The sequence below is a fragment of the Arvicanthis niloticus genome, chromosome 3 (genome assembly GCF_011762505.2).
Source record: "Arvicanthis niloticus isolate mArvNil1 chromosome 3, mArvNil1.pat.X, whole genome shotgun sequence".
Lineage (NCBI taxonomy): Eukaryota > Metazoa > Chordata > Mammalia > Rodentia > Muridae > Arvicanthis > Arvicanthis niloticus.
In genome coordinates, this window is record NC_047660.1 from 64,686,749 (window position 1) to 64,701,257 (window position 14,509).

Below are 14,509 nucleotides of genomic sequence, written 5' to 3' on the forward strand. Positions count from 1 at the left end.
AGGCAGAGACAGGAGAATCTCTGAATTTGGGACCAGCCTGGTCTACATATCATTCTAAGATAACACAGAGAGACCTGTCTCTTTTTTTGTTTGTTTGTTTTGTTTTGTTTTGTTTTGTTTTTTTCAAGATAGGGTTTCTCTGTGTAGCCCTGGCTGTCCTGGAACTCACTCTGTAGACCAGGCTGGCCTCGAACTCAGAAATCCACCTGCCTCTGCCTCCCAAGTGCTGGGATTAAAGGCATGTGCCACCACCGACTGGCGAGAGACCTGTCTCAAAAAACTAAATAACAGGATTATTTTCATCTTCATCCTCCAAAGTCAAAATAATCTCTTGTTGCACTAGAGATTGACTTTTGGACCAAATACAGAATGGGCAAAAACCACCGCTGAGCTATACCCTCGGCCCTCTCTTTACTTTTTATTTTGAGACAAGTAGTCATTATCTTGCCTGGGCAGGGCTTGAATTTATGATCTTCTTGCCTCCCGCTTCCTCATAGTAGGGCTACAAGTGCCCACTGTTACACTTCGCCAGCCATGTGAGGTGTTTTTTATTTGTTTTGTTTTGTTTTTCTGGTGTTTCAAGATGGGATTTCTCTGTGCAGAGCCCTGGATATCTTGGAACTTGCTCTGTAGACCAGACTGGCCTCAAACTCAGATTCACCTGCCACTGTTATCTGAGTGCTGGGATTAAAGGCACCACCACCAGGCTGTCATTTGAGGTGGGTTTGTTTGTTTGTTTGTTTTATTTTTAAGATTTATATATATGGGTACCTTCAGACACACCAGAAAAGGGCATCAGACCCCATTACAGATAGCTCTAAGCCACCATGTAGTTGCTGGGAATTGAACTCGGGACCTCTAGAAGAGCAGCCAGTGCTCTTTAACCACTGAACCATCTTTCCAGCCCCTGGCTTTTGAGTTTTAACTGCAAAAATATCTGGGTTAAGAAGTCAGCTGTGTATGAAGAGTATTACTGAGTTTTGGAGATGAAGAAGGCTTGCAAAAGTCAGGCCTGGTGGCACATGCCTGTAACTCTAGCACTCAGGAGGCAGAGGCAGAGGCAGAGGCAGGGGGATTCTGAGTTTGAGGACAGCTCTCACAACAGTCAAATCCTCTGTATCAAAAACAAAGGGCCATGTGGCGACTTAGTGACTCTGCTGGCAAGCATGACAACCCAAAGGCCTTCATGGTAGCAAGAGAAATGCAAGTTGTCCTCTGGCCTCCACATGAGCACTAAGGGGGACACACGCCTGTGGCGCAGACACACACAGACAGACACACACAGACACACAGAGAGACAATAAGAAACAAACATATAAATATGATAAAAATAAATAAGAGGGCTTATGGAGCTCCAGCACCAGACTGGACTTCCCTTGAGGTCATGAGCCTACTGGGGCATGCTCCATCAGGGCACCTCATTGTTCTCTGACTAGTTTCTACTTCCTAGTATCCCTTGTAAACAGCTGTTTATCCCAGCTGTGCCCACTGTGGCCAAGCCAGGCTTGGGGTGGGCCTTTTCAGGAGCTTTTCTTACGACTGACTTCCTCTTTCATCTGGGGTAGTGGTACATGACTTTAATCAGCAATTGGGAGGCAGAGACAGGAGAATCTCTGAATTTGGGGCCAGCCCGGTCTACATATCATTCTAAGATAACACAGAGAGACCTGTTTCAAAAAACTAAATAACAGGATTTCTTTCATCTTCATCCCCCAAAGCAAAACTTCTAAATATTAGAGGTGTGCAGAGACCTCAGACATCCCTGGAAGACCCTCAATCATCCTTCCGTCTGGGGGTGGGGGTGGGACGGGACCCTCATGCTAGTTGTGACAAGGTTGCCCACAACAGGTTGCAACCTGATAGGTCACCTCATTACTGATGTTTTAGCCTCAGAGAAAAATTTCAAGATCAGAGAAAAGCTGTAGTCTTGACCAGGGACAGGCTCACTATCCAGAGAAATCAATTCTGAGTGAAAATACAACTTAGACAAAGAAGTTAGTTTCCTTGTCATTTTGGTTGGTGTGGTTTTGAGACACCCTGTAGCTCTGGCTGGCCTTCAGCGTACAGAACGTTATGCCTCTGCCTCCCTAATCGCAATGTCAGAACCCCTGGCCTTATTTGAGAGAAAGGCTTACACAGCTCAGGGTATCTGACCCACTACATAACCCAGACTCACCTCAAACCATCCATCCGCTCTCCTGCTCCAGACGTCTAAGTGCTATGAATGTAGGTATGCAATACCTGTTTTCTCTTCCCCACTCCCTATGGATATAAAATTATAAAAGATTCTCAAAATATTGAGATGAAAATAATATGCATGATTTGTATGCATGCAATTTTTATGGAACCTAGATACAAAAGGAAGTTGGGTGTGGTGGCCCATATCTGTAATTCCAGCACTTGGGAGGCGGAGGCAGGCAGATCTCTGAGTTATGTAGCCAGTCTGGTCTACAGAGTGAGTTCCAGGACATCCAGGACTACCTAGAGAAACCCTGTATTGGGAGAAAAAAAAAAAAAGGTAATTTCCCACCATTTCCTATCTATCTCTCACCATCTGAGATGTTATTTTGGATTAAAAAAAAAAATCAACTGCCTGGTGTTGTTTTAATCGTGTGCCTTCTTTCCTTATTCTTGATCATTGGTCATTATTCCCCCTTTCCACCTTTATCATTTATACAGTCCACTTGGCCATCAGCCTCTTATGACCAAGCCATGGGAGGATGGGAGTTGGGGAGGGTGTAATCTTGCCTGAAAATCACACTTTATGATCTCTAGCCACCTAAAATGTTTGCTAAAAGTTTCACTTCCTAACACCAGGGGGTGTGTCTTCCCATGTGTCTCTCGCTCTCTTGCCCTTAAGGTTGCATTATTCCCAAATCTTTCTCCGTGTTTTTATGTACACATTTAATCTTTCTCTGTCCCTCTAGAGGCAGGGATCAGCCTTAGTTAGTTTCCTCGCTCCTTTTCATATAAGCACATAAATCTTGTATCCTCCCACTCCACCATCGGGGAACCATGGGTCTAGAAAGTGCTTTTTATTACAGCTTATCTGTTTGTCTCTCAAGTCTCAGGACCAGCTTGTCCTTTTTCTGCTTTACACATTCGTCAGTCCCTGCAGCTCCCACACTCCTTGACTGCGCCTCCCTGCCTTTCAGAGCTATCTTTACACACGGGTCTCTGGACCTCCTACGTATCCACCTTTCATCTTCCTCTTACGGTTGGCCCCCCTGTCCTATCACTTCTGTGGCATCTCTCCCCATCTCCCTCACAGACCTCACTCTAAGGAATAGTATCACGATGTTTGTATAGAACATGCCCTTTTCTTTCCAACGTTGATGGATACATTCCACAGTGCCCCTCCGCACATTCCAACTGTAAACAAAGAGTTCCCTTTCACTCCCCCTCCCCCAGCCTAAACTCTTGAGTTTTGTGGACGCAGCTGCCCAATCTGCCCCTTGACCCTTTACGTCCTGTCTGCAGCCCTCCACCTCGGAGGCAGCTCTCACAGTGCCCTTCTTGCGATGCGCAGGAAATCCTTGCGCGGACACCTCAATCCGGGGTGCACACCGCGCTCCGCCCTTCCCGGAAAGTAGATCCGGCCAGGCAGACAAAAGTTTGGAGAAGTTGGGTCTGTGCAAGTGAGAGCCAGGGGGGCGGGCCGGGCCGGCGGGCGGGCGGTGGCGCGAGCCGACGCGTGGACAGACCTGCGGAGGACAACCGCTACCGTGGGCCCTGCCAGCCGCGCGCGGACCCTCTCGCTGGGGCATGCTTCGGGATCGCGGGCGCCCTGCACCTGGGCCGCTCGCTGAGCCCCCGTGCGTGGCTTGCATCTCAGGAGTCCGAGTCCCGGGGAACCCGAGCCCGGCCTCTGGCCGAAACACTGCAGCGTGCCGGGCGAGGAGGGGGCTGCAGGCCCCAGATCCGTGGGCATGGAGCGGTTAGGGGAGAAAGCCAGTCGTCTGCTAGAAAAGTTGAGACTCTCGGACTCCGGTAGCGCCAAGTTCGGCCGCCGAAAGGGCGAAGCGAGCCGGTCTGGGTCTGATGGGACCCCCGGAGCAGGCAAGGGACGTCTGAGTGGGTTGGGGGGACCTAGGAAATCAGGACACCGAGGAGCGAATGGGGGGCCTGGGGATGAACCTTTGGAACCGGGCAGGGAGCAAGGGCCCCTGGACGCCGAGCGGAACGCACGCGGCTCCTTTGAAGCTCAGCGCTTCGAAGGGTCCTTTCCCGGGGGGCCGCCGCCCACTCGAGCCTTGCCTCTGTCATCGCCTCCTGATTTTCGGCTAGAGACCACGGCTCCAGCCCTTAGCCCTCGCTCCAGCTTCGCCAGTAGCTCGGCCAGCGATGCGAGCAAGCCATCCAGCCCCCGGGGCAGCCTGCTGCTGGACGGAGCGGGACCCGGCGGAGCCGGAGGTAGCCGGCCGTGCAGCAATCGGACCAGCGGCATCAGCATGGGCTACGACCAGCGCCACGGGAGCCCGCTGCCCGCGGGGCCGTGCCTATTCGGCCTCCCCCTGACCACTGCTCCTGCGGGCTACTCCACCGGAGGTGTTCCGTCCGCCTACCCGGAGCTCCACGCTGCCCTCGACCGACTATGCTCTCATCGGCCCGTGGGGTTCGGCTGCCAGGAGAGCCGTCACTCGTACCCCCCGGCCCTGGGCAGCCCCGGAGCTCTAACCGGAGCCGTGGTGGGAACAGCGGGGCCTTTGGAGAGACGTGGGGCACAGCCCGGACGACACTCGGTTACGGGCTACGGGGACTGCGCCGCGGGGGCCCGTTACCAGGACGAGCTAACAGCATTGCTGCGTTTGACGGTGGCTACCGGTGGGCGAGAAGCCGGTGCCCGCGGGGAACCCTCGGGGATTGAGCCGTCGGGTCTGGAGGAGTCTCCTGGTCCCTTCGTTCCAGAAGCCTCCCGATCCCGGATACGGGAGCCAGAGGCCAGAGAAGATTACTTTGGTAAGTAGGAAAGAAGAGGCTAGGGAACCGAGAGAACCGCCAACGCGTGCAGTTACCCATCGCCCCGACGACACAAATTGCTGGGGGCCGGGAGTTGCAGGTGGAGACCCCGGATTAGAATAGAGGTCAGAGTGATGGAAGAGGGCGGACCCTAGAGCACTTGCTCGGTCCAGCCAGGTTTCTAATGGGACCAGGCTAAGGATCTCGGACAAATTCAACTCTGGATTTTTCTCGGTAGTTATTTTTCTCAAGCATGGTGGCACGCCGGCCTGTCGCAGTAGGAGGCCTCGTAAGGAGGAGTCGCTGCGGGCCGGGAGAGCATCCTCCCGCGACCCCCTTGCGGCTGGGCTCCTGCAAGCTCCGGCGTGCCGCGCCCCCACCCGCTCCTTGCTCCACCCGTAGGAATTCGGGGAATGCGCGGGGGGCGGGGCGGGCGGCCGCGTGCGTGCCGACTCCTGCCCTGGCGCTCCAGGTGCCGTGGGCGACGCCCGCCAGGCGGTGGGGTGGGGAGCGTGTGCTTGCGTTGGGGGATGTTTGCTAACTCCCGCGCAGACCTGTCTGCTGTCGGGGAAATGGAGCCTGATAGGGAAGCCTGAACTCCCTAGAATGGAAAGCAAGGACTCAAGTCTTGCCTTGTCCCGCCCCGGTCCTGATGGTGAGGTGTGTGCCGGTGGCCTCTTAAAATAGGCCACTACTATCCGTCTGTTTTCACCAGCGTCCGGAAATCAGGGCAAAACCAGTGACCCCCACTACCACCGCGAGACCATTACGCTTGGCTAGACACCTGTTCTGTGTGACTACCAAGTATTACCTGACTGAGTCCCTTCATAATTTAACCAGTGTCTAGACAGAAGTAGCCTTACCCCCCTGCTCCTGTTGAGGAAACCTGGCCATGGTCTCTCTCTCTCTCAATACACGAAATTTTAAAGAAGTATCCATAGGTTGTTAGAGCTAGGTGGTGGGGTGTACACCACAGACATTATGTAATTATAAAAAGCAGGATTTGAATATGGGGGACTCCCACTCGCCCCTGGACTCTGGGGGTCTTAAGTTTTCCAAGTACTCTCGATTTTTCCAGCATTCATGTTCCTCCCCTGACCCCTCCCCCCAGGGCTAGACCAGAAAGAAGGATAATTGGAATCAAAGATAGCAGAACCTTGGTAGGCTATAAGGGACTGAGTTTAATACACACCACACACACACACACACACACACACACACACACACACACACACACACACAGAGGTTTTTTGTTTTTGTTTTTTCACCTTCTGGGAAAGGGGCCGCAGAGCAGATGATCTAAATCTCTTTAAAACAGTAGGGAAACAGTAGCAGCCTCCATTTAGGAATTCCCTTTTAAGACCCAAGAGAGAGCTGGGAAAAGAAGTCTCACTGGCTAAACCATCAGAGCCCGAAGAAAGGAAGACTCGGAAAGTGCAGTAAAAAGGCAGGAAGAAGCTAGGTGTGGGTGTTCCGTGAGTGGAGGTGAGGCAAACGTGCCTGAGCAGCTTCCTCTTTCCACAATGTCCATGGCCTCCCACAGAAAGGCTCCACCAGGACCCCCTGGCGTGGCAATCTTGGGCAAACTTCCCTGATCCCGAGAGAGAACACCTTTGGAACTCAGAAATGAGGCCAGGTCGCCTGAGTCAGACAGCGCTCCTACAAGCAGACTTTGTGTCCTAGCCTGATGCTACCCTTTTCCTGCCGCCTCTGGTAAAGGGGCCCTCTTCCTTGGCTTCAGCTCTGCCCAGCTGCCAGAGGGTGGGAGCAGAACAGGCCTGGGCCCATCAGTTGCCGCAGCTGCTGCACCAGCTCCCAGAGCCCCTGGGCAAAGACTGGGATGGGCCCCAACAGGCAGGGAGTGTGGCAGTGTGCCGAGGGGGAGAGGTGGGGCAGGCCCGTTGGGATCTGCTCCCCAAAGACAGGTCTTAGCCCTCAGTCATGGGCCTGGAATTGGGGAGTGGAGGGAAGGAAGAACACACCCAGGAAAGGCTGGTTCCAGAACCAGGTGTATGTATGTAGCCTAGTGGAGAGCGCCAGGGAAGAGCAGCTGAACCCTGTTTCACAGGGCAGGAAGGAGGTAGGGTCTGCTACCAACCCCTCTCCACCCCACCCCCAAATCCTATAATGTCCTGGTCCCTGAAAACCCAACTATGTTCTTAGCAGTAAGTACAGGAGTGTTCACGTGGCCCATCTGCTTAAAAGACCCTCCGCTAGGCCAGATCAAGTTTTATGGGTGGTAAACCTAAAGTCCCAGAAAAGACTTAGAGGCCTGGATTGCTTCCTTTAGGAAGTTGTTTTTCCCCAGGTGCTGCAGAGCCCCTGTGTACTGGCATCTCCATCTCCCATGAAACAAAGCATCTTTAACTTAGCCATTTTTTTTTTTTAAATTAGGTTGTGTGCTAAGCACAAAAAAACGTGTTCGGAGGATATCCAGTAATTAATAAGAGCCTGCCATATCCTGCTTCTTTGTTTTTGAGACAGGGTCCTAGCTTGATCTCAGGTTTCACCTGCTGTGTAACCAGGGTGGCCCTGGAGCTCCTGATCCCCTGCCTCTATCTGTGTGGGTTACAGTATGTGCTCTCACACCCATTTATTTGGTACCAGGGCTAGAACCCCAGGGCTTCGTACGTGGTAGGCAAGCATTCCACAGGTTGGGCTTACAGTTCCATTCCCTGCACCCCATTTCTAGTTGCCCAGTTTTCTCCAAAGGAGACTGTGTCCCTTGGCACATCAGGCACTCACCGCTTGGGGATCCCTGGGTTTGGGTTGGGGAAATGGAGTGTGACTGTCCCCCAACTCTTCTTGTCTCAGGCACCTGTATCAAGTGCAACAAAGGTATCTATGGACAGAGCAATGCCTGCCAGGCCCTGGACAGCCTCTACCACACCCAGTGCTTTGTCTGCTGCTCCTGTGGTGAGTGTACCTGCTGTTCAAACCCCCCACCCCCCACTCAGCCGAACACTTATGCAAAGGAGCACCTGTTGGGGCCCTTAGCTGTCCGATCACAGATACCTGCCTCTTCCTCCCCAGGCCGGGTCAGCTTTCTAGACTCCATGTTTTCAGCCTCCCTGCTCTTCCTCTGAACCTTCCTTTCTCCTGTGCCTCCCTGCTGGCCCAGCTTTGGGCTCCAGCCCCACCTCTTCTTTGGTGAGGTTTGGTCTTGGGCAGCAGAGTTGCCTGGGGCGACGGTGAAAGACTGGAATGTGGGAAGGGCGGGTGTGGGCTGGGGGAATGGGGAGCTTTGGGGGGGGGCAGGAGGGGGGTTTTCTCTTGGCTGGTCAGAGTTCAGCCACCTCACTAGAGTGGAGGCCATCAGGCCATGCCAAGCTGATGACATCACACTGGAGGAATGTCTGCTGCTGCTGTTAGCTCAGGAGGCCCTCTGTGGGGGTGCTCCCCCCACCACACCCTCCCTCACCTCTCATTATCCCTTCCACACTGCTTACCCGTTCTGATTCCTCAGTAACCCTCTAATCTCCTCCTATCTCTGCCTGTCTGACTCTAACACTCAGCTTCTCCCTTCCTCCCCTAGCTTCTGCCTGCATCTCTCTGAGCGGATCTGGCTGTCCTTTTCATTAGGCCTCTTCCTGGTGTTCCCCAACCCCTTTTCCTCTCCCATGTCAGTAAGTGAGTCTTTCTCAACGACCCCCCCCCCCCAGAGAACTAGGACTGGATTCAATGGGAAACTTGCGTCTTCTGCACTTTTTTTTTTTTTTTTTTTAAATCTTTGACTACTCTGATCTGACGGAGTAGTTCCGTAGGGGTCAGGCTAAAACGATCTGCCATGTAGAGCTGGGGAAACCCCAGGCAGCCTCTGGCCCCAAAGCTGAACAATGCAGTAGCTCCAAAGATGTTCTGACCAACACCGAGGCTGTAGCAGGAAGGAGCTAGACGGATGCGTGAGAGTAGGATGCCTGCACTGAAGTAAAGAAGCCTAGGCTAAAAGGTCCCAGAGGCCAAGGCCTGGGACCAGTGCTCCATGCCAGTCAAGAAATGCCTAGTCAGAGCTCCTTACCAGGTACACCAGCCTGGCCTGACCTTGGCTTTCTCTTAGGTGGCTCCCCATGCACTGGGCCCTGAGGTGTGGGTGGCAGTCAGCTATTGAAGACACCGGAGCTAAGGAGGAAGCTAGCAGAAACGGGGTTTGGCTGGAATGAGACCAAAGCCAATTGGAATTGTCCAGGCTTTACTATGTAGGCCAAGCTGACCTTAAACTCTTGGTTCTTCTGTCTCAGTGTCCAAATGGATATGGGGTTTTTGTTTGGGATGGAAGAATAGACAACAGGAGGGAAAGCTTTAAAGTCTAGGTTCAAATGTCCTGTCACTATTAGGGAGCAGGTGCTGGGCAGTGGTGGCGCACACCTTTAATCCCAGCAATTGGGAGGCAGAGGCAGGCAAATCTCTGAGTTCAAGGCCAGCCTGGTCTACAGAGTGAGTTCCAGGACAGCCAGGGCTACACTGAGAAACCCTGTCTGGAAAATATATATGGGAGCAGGGGCCAGAAGAGGAAGAGCCCTCCCTGCTTGTGGGCTCCAGAATCAACCTCCTTAATTAATTAACCTCTGCTGCTTCTAGGACGAACTTTGCGGTGCAAGGCTTTCTACAGCGTCAACGGCTCTGTCTACTGTGAGGAAGATTATCTGGTGAGTGGAGGGCCTAGCCTTGGCTTTCATGCTGGGACACCAGTGGCGGTGGGTTCCAACACCGTTTTCAGCGTGGTAACTGTCCTGTCTCCTCTCTAGTTTTCAGGGTTTCAGGAGGCGGCAGAGAAGTGCTGTGTCTGTGGCCACTTGATTCTGGAGAAGGTAAGGAATGCTTCCTTCAGCTCAGCTTTGGAAACCACTGGCTTGAAGGGCAAGAACTGGTGGCTTCCTAAATAGAGAGCCTATTGCTAGATGATCATGTTCTTACTGGTCCTCCCCAGAGCTGCCTCGCAGTGCTACCCTGTGAGAGCAAGTCTGTAGTCTCAGCCTCCAGGGCTTCTGTCATCTGTCCCCTCCCTGATTTTGGACACAGCCGCCCTCCAGCCTTAGCTATGTGAATAGACTCCTTTTCTGCTACTGGTTGGAAACAGTTGGGACCCAGTTTTCTTTTTCTGTATAAAAAGAAGGAATTGGATTATGGTTTACGGAAACCTTGATTCTTGACTGTGGCTGTCCAGTCGGTTCCTAGGAAGATCTGAAAAAAGGAATTCTGGCCCCCACTTCCAGTTGTAATAAAAAGGGTGTGGCCTGAGGTTGTAGTTCTGTTAGTTGAGTGAATGAATGCCATGCACATGACGGCCCTGGGTTCCATCTTCAACCCTGCACAAACCAGTCAGTGCAGCAAAAGTGTCTGGTTTGCGTTTGTTTTTGTTTTGGAGGCTTTTGTGTGTGTGTGTGTGTTTGTGTGTGTGTGTGTGTGTGTGTGTGTGTGTGTGTGTGGTGGTGGTGGTGGTTTCACGTTTTCAAGACAGGGTTTCTATGTGTAGCCCTGGCTGTCCTTGAACTCACAACAATCAATCTGCCTCTGCCTCCCGAGTGTTGGCACTAAAGGTCTGCCCTGCCACTGCCAGGCTCCATAGAGTTTTTAAGGCCAGTCTAAGATACTTTGAACCCTGCCTCCAAGAAATAAACAAAAACAACAACAAAAATCCATAGGCTAGGCCTAGAAGTTTCTTTGACCTCTTCCAGGGTTTTATGCCTTCATTTTTTAAGATTCCTTGGTCCCCTCAAATTATGTAGCATTCTTCTAGGAGGACAGGAGGGGGTTGGAAAGGAGCATAATAGGTAGCTGGGGAATCAAGGCTGAGCAGACACTGATCCTACTCCCACCCTGTGAGCCAGATCCTCCAGGCCATGGGGAAGTCCTATCATCCAGGCTGCTTCCGGTGCGTCGTTTGTAACAAATGCCTGGATGGCGTCCCCTTCACAGTGGACTTCTCCAACCAGGTGTACTGTGTCACTGACTACCACAAGTGAGTCTGACCCAGGGGTAAAGTGTGGGCCTGGGCCTGGGGAGTCCTCAACCAAAGCTTATCACTGTCTTCTTTTTTAGAAATTATGCCCCGAAATGTGCAGCCTGTGGACAACCCATCCTCCCCTCAGAGGTCAGTGTATCCGAGTTCCTCGGGGCGGCCAGTGCTGCTGCCTCTTGGGAGGAGATGGGGACATGCAGCCTGGCCTCCCTTGGGAAGTAGCACTTCGGAGGAATGTGCATTCTGTAAAAGATTCCCGTGTGACTCTGCTTTTGGGGTCACTGCCCTGACCTAAACATCCGGACCCAGACTCGCTGGGCCCAGGCTCCATATCTCCTGTTCCTGTACAAAGAACAAGGCTTTCTTGGACGGCAAGGTCACCAGATACAGGGACTGAAAAAGGGTGAAACTATCCTTAAACTGGTAAAAACAGGGATAGGGATTATTTAAGTTGTGTGTGCAGAGGGCGTGCCTAGAGGAAAAGCTACAAGCCTCTTCCCTAGACCGGCTTGTGCTCAGCCTTTTCCTTTCTCTGCCCCTCCCCCTCTCCCCTGCTTCTTTGCATATGGGAGCTAGCAGGTAAGGCTGAGCCCCTGTATGGAGGAGAGCTGCACCCATGGAGGCATACTCTCCTGGGACAGCGCCAGGGTAGCAGGTAGCATTATGGTAGGAGTTGCTTAAAAGATCTCAAAACTACATGTTAGCTGCATGGTATCTAAGTGCAGGAAGAGGCCCTTATAAATCTGCTTGATGGAGCAGGAGGGTTTCTGTGCTATGGGATGGAGATTTGGGGACACCATGCTATGCTCATCCTTATGGGGCTCTCCGTGTTTCAGGGCTGTGAGGACATTGTAAGGGTGATATCCATGGACCGTGATTATCACTTTGAGTGCTACCACTGTGAGGTAAGTGTTGGAGTTCAGGGATGATGTAGGAAAATCAGAATTTGGAAGGGGGGGAGTCTTGGAAAAGCTGGGCATCTGTGGGAGGGTCTCACTGTTGTGACCTATGTCCAGTCTGTCTTGTCCTCTAGTTTCTCTTTCTGATCCTAGTTGTTTAGAGCTTTTAAATCTGGAATCTGGCTTCCCCAGCATCTGAACTGCTGGGTTGGAGTTTGTCTCATTATTTCTGCTGCAGCAGCGCCACCTGGTGTCCAAAAGAAGTATCTCTCGGGTTTTCACTTCATGTCCACGATTTCACCCTTCACCCTCTCTGCCTCACCACCACTCTTTCAATCACTGGGAGTCTGGTATAGAGCAGAATGGACTCCCAGGATGGCCTCAGTGTGGGGAGCCTGGGTTGAAGTGAACTAGTTGCCTTCTTCCTTAGGACTGCCGCATGCAGCTGAGTGACGAGGAAGGTTGCTGCTGTTTCCCTCTTGACGGACATTTGCTCTGCCACGGCTGTCACATGCAGCGCCTCAGTGCCCGACAGCCCCCTACCAACTATATCTGAGCTGTAGTTACTGCTGCCACCACCACTGTTGAGAGATTCTCTGGCCAGCTGAGGCAAGGCGTGTACTCTGCAATCCTTGTGACAAGGTCTCTGGGGAGGCCCCGAAGGCCAGAGACCCAAAGACCCTAACATTCCAAATGGGCTGTGGAGGAGGAACCTTCTGGTTGTCGGGAGGGTTGACTGGCCTTCTTCGTGTGCAGCCTATGCTACGGCAGATTCGATACAGCACGCACGGGCGGGTTTCAGTACTTCCTGGACATCAGATGATAATTATTTTTCCAGTGTATGTTTCTGTATAAGTCAAACAATGTTCCAGTGCTGGATCACATGAGAGGGCATCACAGAAACCATCCTCAGTCTGTTGTACCCTGTGCATGGGGTCAGCTGGGCCTTCCCACAGTATCTATCCTTACGCTAAGGGCTGGAAGCCCTGGACTTCATGATGAGTCATTTCTTGGCTGTCTCCCTAAGGACTAGAGAGTTCCCTATCTGTCTGCTGGGACTGGGACCAGCTCTGGGGGGCCTTGCTGCCTGTGTTGCCTGTTTCTCAGGGACCTGGGGAGGCTAACTGGGGCCTGTCCCTGGTTGCTGTTTTTCTGTGCTGGGGGAAGTAACAATCAGGTTTCTGGATGTGAAACTTGCCTGGTGAGTAGGATGTCCCGGAAGCTTCAGGCTGGCCCCACTCCCCCCAGTTTAAGTGCACTGAGCCCTCTAGCCCAGCATATGTGGATCATTGTATCCACGTGTGCCTGTGCACCTCCCTACGAACTCCTTTTCTCAGGTGATTTACACTTAGATCCCTAGCAGTAGCCTATCTTTTGATACCCATGTTTTAAAGGGATCCTGCATTGGATCTGGTCTGTTACAGCCCCACAACTCAAGGCTTTGGGGAAACTGGAGAGAAAAATAGGCTGACTTGGTTCTAGCCACTTGGCTGAAACTTGAATTCACCTTAAGCCGGATGTCTTAAAGCCAGGTCACTTGCTGCCTGGCAGTTAGGTTCATTTGATGACCAGGTTGCCAAGAGTTCCATCCCCAATTGAGTGTTTTTATAGCTGCCTAAATGTTCTGTTCTTTTCCTTACCCTAAGCGGTTGGTGACTTCTGCCTGTTCACCAAGAGTACTTCAGCATTATCTGCAACCTACATTTATCAACTTTGTGGCACTTTGTGATGCAATTGCTCCCTGCCTCCTTGGGTGTCTTCCTATGCCATTATTTCTCTGACACTTAAAGAAAAAGTTGAAATTCTAGCAATAAATACAATTGATACAGATTCTGTGTGAGTGTATTGTGTTTTTTACTTTGGTATTCATTATGAGTTCATAAGTAGGCCTTGAAGATGTAAAGGAACTCCATATGGATTCGCCTTGGTCTGGCTTCTCCATTCCTATTAAAGTGCAATTGTGTCATAAACAAGTGAGTCTGGAAATGACTGACCTCCTGAAGACAGAAGATCCACCCTTGAGGGTTATTCTAAGACCACTGTGCCAGCCATTCTGGGAATTACATGAACAGGGTCTCAGTGCGGAAGAGAACAGACCCATACAGTTGGGTAGCAGCTGAGGGAAATGTATTTTCAGAAAGAAATCCTGAAATTTGGATTGTTCTGCAGCTGAGACTTCTCAACTATTATGGAATAAGTCACAAGTGTCCTGAGACAGGGACACTTTCCCACTCGGCTGGGGAAAGGCAATGTGTAGCTAACACTCAGCCTCCAGCTTCTGGATTTGCTGTAGGACTTTGGGCTTCTTTCTGTTCCTATTTCGGGCTACACCAACACTGCCTGGGGCTCCCCAAGACTTCTTGCCAGTGGATCTCTTCTCCCTGTGAGGAAGTTTTAACACCGTAGAGGGGTAGGCTGCAGCAGGAAAGCAACCACAGTCCCCCCTGTATCAGCACAGGATCCCCATATTCCCTATTGGCTAGAAGATTGCCCTTAATAACCTTTACTGTTTGCAGTTGCTGGTGATTGGTGAACTGGTCTCAAGGGTATGGTAATACCTTACTAACCAATACTAGTCTGAGATGGAGAAGGGAGGATGGCAAGTTGGGATCTCTCTGTCAGCTGAAAGTTCCAAGATAAGGGTCAGGCTTTGACAGCTGTCTTGTGTTCTTTGCTCTGGACAAATTCAGGT

The 14,509-nt window shown here is 51.8% G+C and overlaps 1 protein-coding gene across 1 annotated transcript; it reads left to right on the plus strand.

Annotated features, from left to right (window-relative positions):
- The first annotated feature begins 3,640 nt into the window (after positions 1-3,640).
- Positions 3,641-13,647, plus strand: Ajuba (ajuba LIM protein). The gene is made up of 8 exons (XM_034498823.2): positions 3,641-4,959; positions 7,774-7,875; positions 9,538-9,605; positions 9,705-9,767; positions 10,788-10,918; positions 10,999-11,050; positions 11,755-11,823; positions 12,248-13,647. The coding sequence occupies exons 1-8, from the start codon at positions 3,930-3,932 to the stop codon at positions 12,371-12,373; spliced, it is 1,641 nt and encodes a 546-aa protein (XP_034354714.1). The 5' UTR covers positions 3,641-3,929; the 3' UTR covers positions 12,374-13,647.
- The last annotated feature ends 862 nt before the right edge of the window (positions 13,648-14,509 follow it).